The following is a 14,147-nucleotide window of genomic DNA, read 5'->3' on the forward strand; positions in this document are numbered from 1 at the left end:
AATCTTGCACTGTCTATAAAAAATTTAAAGTGCAAGTTATGAATACAATGTTTGGCTCTTCCACAGAACATAAGGCTAATAAAATCTTACATTAACATCGCATATATAGGATTAGTCTAAAGCACCATATATACAGTATTTGCAGTTAACCGATTTCTAAAGGTGCAAGCGACGAAGAAAAAAGCAAAAAAGGGTTACAATCATCATCATTACACAGTAGCGTACCTAGCGGGGGGCGGGGGGGGCGGTCCGCACCGGGTGCCGCTCATCAGGGGGGTGCCAACTTGCCGGCACCCGGCACCCCTCCAGAGACGGACAGTACTGTCCGCCGCTGGAGGAGCAGGCTCGCAAGAGAGCGGTATCGGAGGTCTTTAACAGACCTCCGGCTCCCTTGAGTGATTTTAAGCCGGTTCCCTTGAACGGGCTTAAAATCACTCAAGGGAGCCGGAGGTCTGTGAAAGACCTCCGATACTGCTCCCTTGCGATCCGCGCGGCAACTGCTGCTGTGCAGAGGGCACTGTGGGCGCGGCTTCAGTGCCGCCGGGATCTGACAACAAACCCCGGCGGCACTGAAGCCGCGCCCACAGTGCCCTCTGACCCGGAAGAAGACAGAAGAGGAGCGAAGAGGAAGACTGCTGTAAAAAGAAAAGACTGCTGTAAGAAGAAAAGAAGTAGAAAAGAAGGTAGGAAATCATTCATTAAGACTGAGTGACAGTGAGAGTGGATTGGTATGTGTGGAATCTGTGGATTGGTATATGTGTGGATTAGTATGTGTGGAATCTGTGGATTGGTATGTGTGGAATCTGTGGATTGGTATGTGTGGATTGGTATGTGTGGAATCTGTGGATTGGTATGTGTGGTATGTGTGGAATCTGTGGATTGGTATGTGTGGTATGTGTGGAATCTGTGGATTGGTATGTGTGGAATCTGTGGATTGGTATGTGTAGTATGTGTGGAATCTGTGGATTGGTATGTGTGGAATCTGTGGATTGGTATGTGTGGAATCTGTGGATTGATATGTGTGGTATCTGTGGATTGGTATGTGTGGTATCTGTGGATTGGTAAGTGTTGATTGGTAAATGTGTGAGAGTGATGGGTGTTATGCTGTACCATTTCCAATGTCTTTTTCATTATAATTATGCTCTAAAGTACATCATAACTCCCATCACTCTATACTGTTCCGTACAGTGGCAGAGCTGGGAGACAGAGGCCTTGCACCCCCACCGCAGGGTGCTGGTCAGGTTCTATGTGGGCAATGTGGACGCTGGCTTTGGGGTGTGCAATCTGTGATCTATGCCTGTAATTTAGGATGTTTTATCTATAACTTTAATGCTGAGTTTTTATGTGAATTCCAATTGATCAATACCTGAAAAGCTGGGTTTGTGTGTTAATGTGTTGGTCTATATCTGCTATGCTATGTTTCTATACATTATTTATGTTTACCAGCAAATACAGGATTTGTATGTCTTATTCAGTTGATCAATACCTGGGGTGCTGTTTCCATGTGTTGTTTATTTGATCTATACCTTCAGTGCTGAGTGATTTCCAGTTGATCTATACCTGCAATGCTGGGTTTGTGTGTTCTGTTGATTTATACCTGCAATGCTATGTTTCCATACATTATTTATGTATACCTGTAAATACAGGATATTTATGTCTTATTCAGTTGCACATGCTGTTTCCATGTGTTGTTTATTTGATCTATACCTGAACTACAGGGAGTAATTAAAAGAGAGTTGTGGTTTAGTGACGTAGGGGACAAATGGACTTTGGGGATGATTACGGGGAGAGGACCTCCCAATGTCACGGTGCAGTCAGAAAAAGGGAAGGCTGTACTGACTCTCACAGTCTTCCCCTGATCTGCAGTTGAGGGCAGTACAACATAATCCCTATCACTATACATCGATCTAGACATTTACAATAATGCAGCATAACCCCTACCACTATATACTAAGCCAGACACTGAAGTGGTAGGCCTACACCACATCAATGGCATTGTATATAGTGATATGGGTTATGCTGCATTATTGTAAATGTCAGGCTCAATGTATAGTGATATGGATTACGCTGCCCCACCGTCAATGTGTGCTCAGTATAAAGTGATAGGTGTTATCCTGTATCACCGGCAATGTGGGCCTCAGTATATAATAACAGTTATGTTGTACCACCGTCAGCGCGTGCCTCAGTATATAATGGAAACAGTTATGTTGTACTACTGTCAGCGCGTGTCTCAGTATATAATGATAGCAGTTGTGCTGCACAACTGTCAATGTCTGCCTCAGTGTATAATGATAGTTATGTTGTACTACTATAAGTGTCTAGCTCAGTATATAAAGATAGCAGTTATGCTGTACCACCATCAATATCTGGCTCAGTTATAGTGATAGGTGTTATGCTGTTCCACTGTAGTATCTGGCTCAGTGTATAGTGATAGGAGTTATGCTGTTTCACTGTAATGTTTGCCTCAATATATAATGAAATTACTTAAGCTGCACCACCGTCATTGTCTGTCTCAGTATAGAGTGATAGGCATTATGCTGTACCACCGTCACTGCCTGGCTCAGTATATAGTGATAGGTGTCATGCTATACCACAGTCAGTGTCTGGTTCATATGGTATATATAATCATGAGTCGACATGGCAACACCACTATATATGCAAATGCTTAAATAAAAAGAGAACAATGTTATGGTGACTCCTGATTATAATATCAGATTTTTTTTTAGTTTATAGTGTCTTTAGCTGCTTAGCCAGTACTTAATTTGTAATGTTTGTCACTCATTTGTTAGGGCTTCTTAGAAACTTGTTGTATTTGTTGTTTTTTTGGGGGGGGTTATTAAAGAAAGCACTATTATATGTTCAGTAAATGTTATTTAAACATATTTATTTTACTTACAAGTTATTAATTTATTTTTTCAGATTTCTTGTTGTTTACAGTTGACATACAGTTTACAAATTGGTGCAATAAATATTCTTGCCAACATAATTTTGTAGATGTCTTTACATTTGGGGGGGGGGTGCCACTTACAGGATCCGCCCCGGGTGCCAAATACTCTAGGTACGCCCCTGTCATTACACAAATGAAATTTCAGTACCACACTGACCAACACAACAGCGAAACAGCGGAAATTACATTTGCCTAATTTCTTATTGACTTAGTGTCTACAGAGCTAACAGGGCAATGGAAAAGTACAGAAATGTGCAGGGATCTCAATGCTTCTACGCACGCGTCCCGAGTGTTATGGAATTTCAAGGCCTGATTGTTAATAATACCAGAACATAATTATTTGGAAGAAAGACAACCAAAGTGATGCAAAGTGCAGAACATAGTCCCTTACCTAATACCTGGGTTAGCATATGTCTGTCAGGATACAGCTAGTTCAAGAAATGCGGTTTCGTTCCACGAAGCAGAAAACTTTTTTTTTTTTTATTAAGCCATCCGTCACTTTTAAATTTTCTCTCACGCAATATAAAACATCACTCCTTACTACAAAATAGTTCTACGTAAATATTAAAAAGGGCTCCTTGGAAAACCAGCAATCACAAGTACACAAGACAACTGGCTCTCATGTAGGACACGTCAATGCCTTAGTGGGAACATATTCTACTATATCTAATACGTATTCTCAGTATGAGGTACAAACAGGTTCGGAATATTTTCATTTACTCGAATCAAAAAAAACGTATTGGTCTAATTTGGATGAAGTGAGTACAGATTAAGTAAACAAAACAAAAATAGCAGCTATGTGTAAATATTTGTTTTCTTACATTCCAGCCTGTCAGTTAATGTGATATTCAATTAAATGAACTTAGTGAGGATGTTTATAATAAAATAGATGGGGGTATATACACACATGATAACATTTAAAGGAAAATACAGTTTGCTTATTTTTTTTAATTAGTTTACATTTAAGCTCAAAATAACCAAGGAAGAAATGTCCAAGACGGTGTCCCTAAAGATCTGGTACTCAGCCCTGCTTCCCTGGGTCAGTTTTCTTCTTTCTCTGGACAGGGGGCAGAGTTTGCCGAAGCCCACTCACCACCTCTACCTACTTCTCTCCCATTCAACACTGAGTAGCCTACTCTGGGAAGTTCCTTGGTAGGATGGTCAATCTCAACAGGATGACGATTGCTATGTCTATTAAACTCCATTTATGTATACCAGCCAAAAAAAACACAAAACAGAGGAAGCGGATTACAGGTGGAATTTAGTTAGACCGACTGTCTCTTATGTATAATCCTTAATATAAATATCCCTGAAACCCTACCTCTGACATCTCATGCACCATTAGTCTTCAGGGTTTCTTCATAACCTATAAAGATCTGTGTGGCCGAAAGGCTTTCTGATATTACTCACAGATAATTGATCTGTCTGCACAAACATTAGACTTTATAAAAATGGGTTAAAATTTGGCTGAAGTGGTTTTCTGTTGGCCAGTGATACTGTGTATTTTTTTAAAAACTGCTCAGGAGGGAAAACCTTGCCATACCTTGGACCGTTCAGCAAATGCCCCAGAAAGGAAGAATTTCCAAGAAAATGAATTTAAGGGCATTCTTTTCTGAGAAGTTCGGACAGACATAGTGTTCCCAAGACTGTAGTACCATCAAGATGAGGCTAAAAAGCATAATAGCATATCACACTATTACGTTAGCAACATGGCAACCTAGATAATGTCTATGGAATCTTAATCAAGCTTTGATTATCACCAATTCAAAATCCATTTTGCCTCACAGTACTAAAGAAAGACAGTATGTGGTTTGGATTGGGAAGAAAATACCCGTTTCATACATGTTTCTGCAATCTTCTAACCCCTAGGTCCCGAAGTACGGGACTAACTTTTCTAGTCCCATACTAGACTATGTTAAAGAAGAAAAGGCAGAGCGGTGTTTGTTTTCTTAAGTGTCTGGGAGGGATGTCTGTCTTTGGCCCTCCTTACAAAATTAGAGAGTTTTTTTTCTCCAGCTCATGAAAAGAAAAAGAAAAATAATAAAGTGAGTGCCAAATTTCTTAACGTGCTCTGGGACTGCTATTGAACGATAGCAGCTTGCTAAAACCATGCCAGCAAATGATACAACCAGTCAGAAAGGGAGCTTTCAGGCGTGAGACACATAAGTGGATTGGGAGGCATTTAGCGCTGCTGCTGTAACAGGCTCTAAACAATGACAGGCTCCACAAAAGTCCAGAAAACATAAGAAAAGAGATGAGCAGAACATTCATGCATCTTGAATTTGCCTGAATGAAGGAACCTGCATTTAAAAAAGAACCACAGACTTATAATCACATAGCTTAGTGTCTGTATTAAAATAGCTTGAAGCAAAATTCCAGAATTCAGACTCTAAAAGCACCAAACATTCCAGGTCAGTCATCATGTTTGAGCCATAGAATACTGGGTTTACTTTACCAGAAACTACTCATACTTTTCAGGCTACATAATCTCATTCAAACTCAATAACACAGCAGGAAACCTAGCCATTAAAATAATCATAAACCTTACCTGTTATAAGCTCCCTGACTTCCATGTCATCTGTCTTCCGTAGCAATCTGATCAGTGCCGGAATGCCATCGCAATTCTTTATAGCCACCTTATTCTCATTATCTTTCCCATATGAGATGTTTCTGAGGGCTCCACAAGCCTTGCGATGGACCTCAGGTTTGACATGATCCAACAAGCCAACTAATATGGGGATACCCTTCAGCTGCCTCACCTCCTTTTTTATTTTATCATTTTCATAGCAAAGGTGTTGCAGGTAAGCTGCAGCATTGGATTTGACTGGGTCAATCGGATGGTTGAGCATGGCAATCACTTCTGGAAGGTCGGGATCCCTCCACCTTGGGTCCTTACGGATACTGTCAATAGATGGAGAACGTTTGCCCAACCTGTCTATGCTGGCCAGGCTTCCTCTTTCTGGTTGGGCCAATGGAGCTGCATATCCACCATGTAGATAAGGTATTCTCTCCTCAATCAGTTCCGCCTCCAAGGGATCATCATAGGGTCTGAGGGGTAAACCAAAGTACCGCTGTGAGGTTTGGCTTTATCATATGTTACTCAGATGTCAATAAACAAAACTATTTGGATTTTTAAGTGAGTCTTAAACTAATAAACATCATGGAAGTGGTGGTTTCACAACAACTTCAAAAATACTTCACATTTGGCAAACAAGAAATTAGACATACAGGGGTATGATAATTATTTTAAAAACATCAATACAGCAAATTCTCCTTGTGCTAAACATGAAGATGAATCATATAACAGCCACTGCTGTTTTACTTCATCTTCAGATTTCTTTACAATTAATTCTAGTATATGGCAACTGTAAAATTTGTTTTTTCTTCAGAGGAACTGGACTGGGGAGTGATATAGTGTGGCAAAGCATCTCCCTCTCTCGTGTCACTGAACACACAAAAGAGAAGCTGCTGTTCTCAGCAAAACAAAGCCAGGTTGCAAACAGAGTCCAGCTTAGAGAAAGATCTGGCAGGGGAAATACTTTCTAAGAAAAAAAAAAACAATAAAAGGTAAACCAAAACCCTAAAACAACCAACCATCACATAACTTACATTGATGGCATTGAAGGGGAGGCTTTGCCCATTGTTGACTTTTCCATAAACTTCAAAACAATCCACTTGGGGTATGCATGAACCCAAGGCAGAACTGGCCCTTACATGGGTCGCGGTAGATAGAGTTGCGGAGAAGAACCTCTCTTTCTCTGTGAATCTATCTGGCCTTTCATGCAGGTCCACAAAAAGGGGGAGCCACAGGTACAGCCTTTACCCCGTTCCTACAATTGGGGATTAGGATGTCCCTGAAAGCTCTACCCTCTTCCAGAAGTGCATCGGGAGCAGTGGCATCGTACGGGGGGGGCTAGGGTTGAGAATAGGGAGGCAGGAATGTAGTTGGGTCATGTAATGTGAGCTTAGGTGACCCAGTGGTTAACCACAATGCTGTTTACAGAGTGGTTGAGGTAAGGGAGTGAAGAAGTATGCATGTATGTGTATGTGTGTGTATGTGTGCGGAAGTGAAGACATGTATGTGTATATGTAATTCTGTAAACATGCATGTGTATGTGCAAGTGTGTGAGCATGAAAGTGTATGTGTAAGTTTGTGTGTGTGGGCATGGATGTGTATGTGTACATTTTTGTGTGCATGGCTGTGAATGTGAGCATGAAAGTGTGTGCAAGCATAGTGTTTGCGTATGAGCATGAATGTGTATGGTAAATGTGTCAGCATGGATGTATATGTGTAAATGTTTGTGCGTAAGCATGGATCTGTATGTGTGTATGAGCATGGGTTTGTATGCGTGTGTGAGCATAAATGCGTATACGTAAGTGTGTGTATGGGCATGAATGTGTATGCATAGGTGTGCATATGGGCATGAATGTGTATGCGTAAATGTGTCAGCATGGATGTGTATGTGTAAATGTTGGTGTGCATGCATGAACGTGCATGCGCAAGTATGTGTGAGAATGAACGTGCATGCATAAGTATGTGTAAATTTTAACATGAGCATTTAGAGCTCTAAGCCTCGAAAGATGAAAGCCTCCAAAATAATTACCTTGACTATTCAGAGCAGGTCCTGCTATTAAAGTCTAATCATCTTGTGTTATGGTGAGGATTGGTGTTGACTGTACAGGGTGTTAAATAAAGTCATTGTTTTGTGAATAACATCCCTTTATCGACTGCTAAGGGGCATGGATTGTGGTGTAACTCAGAAGAAAAACAAAACAAAAAGGCCTGCACACTTTTCCCCTCATGTTTTTGCAGTGTAGAACAAGGAGTGTAGTGTGGGACCAAACATTCCAGGGAAAGGACAAAGGGAGAGGCAGGAATTAGGCTCTCCTGTTGTGGTGTGCAAACAGATGTAAAAGTTTCCAGTTAATTTCCTCTAAGTTGAAAGATGTTCTTTCACAATTAGACATGTCTTTATGCTGTTCTTAATAAGGCCAGTGAAGCAACTTAATAATAAAAGAGTCAGAACTCCATTGATTAAGAACATTACCAGCTGTGAAGTTAATATAGACAACAGATGCTTTGAACAAAAAATAAGAACACCAAAAAACAGAAAATCTCACTGCAGCCAAGGCTGCATCCTTTTCACTCAGTTTGAAACATGTATGCGAGCACTCATTATACAGAATGCACAGCTCTAAGGAACATGTGGAGGCTGAATAAATTAGATTATCTAATTCAAAGGTGAGTTGTAGTGAAAACTCTAACCTCAATAATTCATAATACATAGTTATAATACATTGCGACTTTTTTATATTACTGTAACTCATGCTTTAGTAAATAACATCCAAAGATGGACATGTGCTACTTTATAATGGTACTGTTAAAAGTTAAGTTTAAGGTTTATAATAGCATACCTTCCCTTATGAGGTCTAGCAGTGAGAGGCATGCCAGGAAGTACTCTTCTGTTGATTGTGGAATAATCAGGATCTAGTTCGTAGCCTTCATCATCTGCCCCAAGACTGCGGTTGTCATCCTCCAGACCATATGGCTCAGGCTGAAAACGCTCAGGCTGGGATCGGTTAAGATCAACATTGCTTCCAATGGGCACCTGTGGCTGAGCAATAGGAACATAGTTTTCCCGGCGGGTAGGTAAAGTATAACTGCCATCCTCAGGTCGGTAGCTGTTTCCTGGAGTGTAGGCATATCGGGGGCGATAGTTAACTCCACGGGATAAACTGCCATAATTGTCAGTTATATCTCCATAGCCTTCATGCCCCATAAATGGTCTGTATTGGGTGTCATGGGGGTCACCATAGGAGTCATTGTAGCTGTTGTTGTAGGATCTAGTCAAGGTGGAGGATGCTTGTGGTGTGATAAAACGCTCCCCATTTTTCATGTATCTTCTATCAATAGAATCTGTGTAACCACTGAGTGGAGAGGAGGCATCAAGCACTGGCATTCCATCCGGACCAAGTGGAACCTGGCGCACAGTTCTAGTGGTGACTGTTTTCACCATCTTTGTCACCTGTGAAAACAAATAGGTAAACATGATATTCCCTTAGCTACGTAAAAATATTGGCGCCATTTAATGTACTCTGTTCTGCAATCCAGTCACAAATTACTAATGCCAGATTTGTTAATTTTTAAATGAAGGCAAATCTGTCTTTTTCACAGACAACCAATGCAGCCTCTTAATGAAGAATCCAGCATCTTGTGTTCTATACTGACCTGCAGACCATGATCTGATTTCCTTAAGCTGTGTTTCTAATAAGTTTGTGTTAATTATTTCCTTACCACACAAGAACGTTAATAAGCCAACGGCCTTGCAAATGAAATTGACCAAGAGGTCCTTAGATTATTTATCCATAGGTTGTATGGACCTCATGTTACAACTGCAAAATAAGGTACCTACATTTACAACAGGTCGGGTGTACTGCAGACAAACTCAAAAGATACCATTTTGGCATCCTTACATTTCAAAAAAAATACCAACTCTGTAAGAACGCTCTAGAAGTCAACCATAAACTATACAATGAAATCTGTGGTGCCCAAGACCAAGTTATCTTAACTTAATACTTATGTTATTAACAGCTCCAATTTAATTTCCTCATAAGGAGGAGTGAATTAATGTTTCAGAGAACACATCTATAAGAAATCTGTAAATACATTGTAATTACTGGTTTTCACAATGGCATAATCAAACTCATTCAAACTGGACTTTAGATTAAAAACTGCACCACTGTGTGGCAGCGGGATCCACAATGCTCCCCTGAACGGAAAATGTAAGTTTACTATACAAATAGATGCCTTCAAGACCAGGTGTAGCAAACTGGTCATGAAAACCTGACAACCTAAGGATAGACGAGAACCGACTGAGAATTATGGAAGTTATTATACTACAGCTGGGCAGCCACTTGCTGTCTATTCTTACTTTATATCCAGTACGTATTTTTTGGAAGACGTATTTTGGAAGATGTTTCCAATCTGATTAATTTTATTTATTGAAAACAAACGTTGATCATCAGGGTTGAGGGTATATTTAACCACACTAAGCACTACTTTGGCCATGTGAGGTTTTGTAAGGCATGTAGTGTGGGTCATGTTTTATATTGTTGATGGCCTCTTACTATTAGGAGTAACACCAGACACTATTTAGTTAAATAATGCAATACATCTTATTAGGTTTTCAGAAAATAAAATATTCCCGCAAGGATGTACGAGGCCACAAGCTGCTACATGTATAACAAGAATAACTAGATAATCATGTTGGATGCACTAAAATCAACTCAACCTTTACTTGGTCCAAAGCGCACAATGTGAAACGTTTTTGAGTACATTTCTCCACTACAGACCTGAGTCTATATATTAATCATGATGATTAATCATTGTGAGTACAATCTGTCCAAAATTACTTTATTAATCATAGAATGGGGAAAATAAAAAATCCAACATAAAGACACAAAAAGCAAAGAAAAAAATAAATAAAAAAGCATTTGTTGTACACTTCTGTAAGTTATTCTGAAACATTTCTATCAGATGAACTCAAATTTTCATGTTGTCTGAAGTATCTGCAAGGTGACCTTCACTGGTTTAACATGCAAAGTGTTTGATTCCTATCAGTGATACTGCGTGAGGATAGAGGGGAAGGCTAAACTCCCTTTTGTGTTTGGAATACATAAGGGGATCGTTCCTGCTCTGTCTGCAGATTTAAAATTACCAGGTTGAAGACAAAGCTCTGAAAAGCTGTTCAGAAGAGCCTTATTTCCAACATAGAAGAGCAAAGGAGATTTGTCAAGACCAATCACTTGGCTGAATAATTATGCACCCCTCAGGAGAGTAAGTCTCAAATACGATAAATGGGCAAAGTAATAGGAGGATAAACCTACATTTTATACTTGAAAGAACAGTAGAATTTTGTAGAAAAAACAGGAAACTACAAATGTGTATTTTTTCACACACTGCTACAAGTAAAGTGAAGTACTTTTTCTTAAGACTTTAATGAATGACCATCAAGGCTCCTGCTAAGTTCCTACACCTCTTCATTTGTTCTATATGTAAGATGGCTCAAAGATGAATAAAGGGAGTCTAATAAATCTCTTATAACCCCACAGTGACTAGTAACCAGATGTTTCTGTGTCTGCACATGTAGGGGGGAAGAGTTCATTTCAGTTGGCTTTCTTGTCCTCAGCCTCCAGTCAAATTAGATGTACCCAGACACCAAGGGTCTGAGTAGATGTTGGTGAGTACTTAATTTTTCACAGAGTTTTTAAGAAAATGCAAATATTTGTAATTCTATGTGTTACGTTATTCTATAGTTTTTAGACATTTTAAAATTCCAAACATTTGTACTTTGTTTTCTTTAAAAAAAAACATATTTGATGCTGATAGCCCATGAAATGGAACATGTAATAATGAGCGTTATTTGTTTATAGGGCATTGAGGTACCTTTGTTTCTGTTCGTCTTGTAGTTCCGTCCTCTGATGTCACTATGGACACATGGGAAGTGGGAGTTCCAGGGTCTTCCTCCACAGTAACAGTTTCTTCCAGCATCTCAGGAGGTTCCTGCATCATAGCGATGGAGGTTTGGTTACTGGGACTTTGCTCCTGAAAAAAGGAGGGAAAAAATGAATTAAATAAAAAAGAACCATAAAAATGAAATAAACCCTTTCTACTGATAACGCAAACACTTGAGTCTTTCATGTGTAACGGAGAACTAAAGGTTGCTTAGTTGTTTATTCTTGAAATGAGAATCAAAAGGTCTTCTCCTTCCGCTATGTGCTCATCAAACAAAAAACCCAACTCTGATATCTATAGACAGACATTCAACTTCATAATGCAGAATCAGACACAATTTTGATATCAAGTAAGCAAACACAACAAAGACATTCCTTAAAATAGAGATTGTACCAAGTCCATTTTACTTCCAAAAGTGATATATTTTAAGTATAAAATAATGGTCACATATTGGAAATTACAGTATATTATGTATAAGCAATTTTATTATCAGTATCTCTGTTTTAAAGGACACTATAAGGAACTATAGTGTATATAGGGCTATAAATGCTTTTTAGCCGAGCGCCTCCTTGAGAAAGAAGCTGAAATGCTTTAAATTAAAAATATCTCTTTATTTCTAGGTTTGACTGCCCTTTTACGATTACTATAAACAGTTGTCTTCTTATTTACAATATCATAAATATAATTTTATGGATTTGGAGTAGGAACACACCCTAAAAGTAGAAAATTCAAAACACATGTTTTTTTTTGTAAATGGATGTGGTTTTAGGATTCATGGAAGGAACAGCAGATGTAGCAAAAATGCATGCACAGGAACTTGCTGGAAAGTGACAGATACAAAAAAGAGAAAGTGACGTGGTGTCACAGAAAATCTATATAATATATATATAAAATTAATCACAACTTTGTGTTAGGCCCACTGATATAAAATGCAATACTTTTAACTAAGGTACCTACGTGAAGCATGTCATGCTTTGCTTCCTTTCCTCCTAATCCTATGGGTATATTGAATGAAATAGATCACTCAGTTAAACAGCTTCTGTGTTTATGCATAGCATTGATGTGTATGTTAAGCATTGTTGTGGAATATGATGGTGCCATATAAAATCAACAAATTATGACTGTGCACACCCCTGTCCAAGCTTATTCTGCCTGCCAGCTGGTTTCAAGCAGAAAACTAGGAAACACTGTTAACTTTGAGCCCAGTGAGCTATCTCGTCTACATGGATCAATAATTTTGTCCCTAAAAACATATTAGAAGGCACAATCTTCAAGAGTGGATTTTCCGGTTCTGTACAACACTCATTCACCAAAAAGGAATGCTTAAAAAAATATAGTACAGTAACAAAAGAAACCTTAACTCCTTGTTACTCTAGACACACATACAAAGAAACTAGTAGTCTCCAAATCAGAGCACCCAAGTGGCTCTGTGTCTCCCCTCAGCATGGAAAGCAATCTACATTCTGGGTGCCAAAGTTGGGGAATATCATCTATTCCTTAAAGAAACTCCATCCATATTATATGCAACCTTGTTACTATATTGTTATCCATCAGAGGTAGCCTGTCTCACACAATCCTTACAGGACTACATCCATTTTTATTTGTAAAGTGCTAAAGTGTACTGAAATGACTGAACGCTGTTAGCGTGCCAAATGTATCTTGGGATCATGTGCACTGGAGACTTTACATCATGACTCGATAAATTCGATTTAGATGCAGGAGCCAGCCGGAATTGTCCACCACAGACCCCAGTAAATGTCCGCTATGTTGATGCCTTCCCCTTTGCCACAAGTGAAGGGTCAGGTGAGGTCATATGAAGCCTGCCAACAGATCGTACAAACAAAAAGCCAGCACTGTACGAAGCAGCTTCATGTGTCCAGCAGGTGAATACTTATTTGTATAGCCATCAAACCCAAGATATAATCTGCATCATTTGCTAGTTTCCTCCTGTGACACACTAAAAGAAGAACTGGGATTCCAGATCCAGCAAATTAGTCAATATTCAAGTTATGTCTTAATTAATTGTTGACAATATATGGAAAGCATGGTTCAACACGGGCTTATATGCATTTAATAATGATAGTAATGCATTGTGCTAGACTACTTGGCTATAACCCTAACTGTCCAAACCATAACTATTTATACAGTGTTCTAAATATATATGACTTCAGGCTGTAAGATTTACACTGAAGAGCATACTGACCTGTCTTAACCCCAGAAAGCTTCTGGGTCTGGTTAAGTAGCTTTACCGGTGAATATCGCTTACACTCATTGTGTGGAATTAGCATTTATTGTCAGGTTCCGGAGAAGAGAATATTTCTTGAATTTAAAAATCGGATGAGTACTTTTCTCTGTATTCACTGATTGAAATATCCATACATTTAAAATTCATTGCACTCTATATTCAACAGAGTCATTTGTTCAGACATGGCAGGGCTGATTTAAAGGCTTCGGGCCAAGCTGCTTTCACTGATTAATACTGATAAATTCCCACCTTTATTTGCCAGAATCAGATCAGCAGATAAAAAAAAGTTTTTTTTCTTTTATAATCTATACTACAGTCCACTCAGCTAAAGAAACCGTTTGGAAGCCGTCTGAACTGCTGATAGTGGGACACTGCCAAGGCCTTTCAGTTTGTACTAGACCTTGTCCTGGGCTTTATAGGAGTCTCCTTAATTATATGCA

At 39.2% G+C, this 14,147-nt stretch overlaps 1 protein-coding gene across 6 annotated transcripts in view; it reads right to left on the reverse strand.

Annotated features, from left to right (window-relative positions):
• The window catches only part of ARVCF (ARVCF delta catenin family member), a 247,836-nt gene that overhangs the window by 33,953 nt on the left and 199,736 nt on the right, over positions 1-14,147 (reverse strand). For all 6 annotated transcript variants that reach the window (XM_053471261.1, XM_053471240.1, XM_053471231.1 and 3 more), the window contains 3 exons: positions 11,394-11,552; positions 8,363-8,973; positions 5,496-5,995 (listed from right to left, as the gene is read on the reverse strand). In XM_053471261.1, the coding sequence (XP_053327236.1) occupies positions 5,496-5,995; positions 8,363-8,973; positions 11,394-11,519 (1,237 nt within the window). In that variant the 5' untranslated portion in view covers positions 11,520-11,552. The remainder of the gene's footprint in view (positions 1-5,495; positions 5,996-8,362; positions 8,974-11,393; positions 11,553-14,147) is intronic.

Source organism: Spea bombifrons, chromosome 1, assembly GCF_027358695.1.
Source record: "Spea bombifrons isolate aSpeBom1 chromosome 1, aSpeBom1.2.pri, whole genome shotgun sequence".
Classification (NCBI taxonomy): Eukaryota; Metazoa; Chordata; class Amphibia; order Anura; family Pelobatidae; genus Spea; species Spea bombifrons.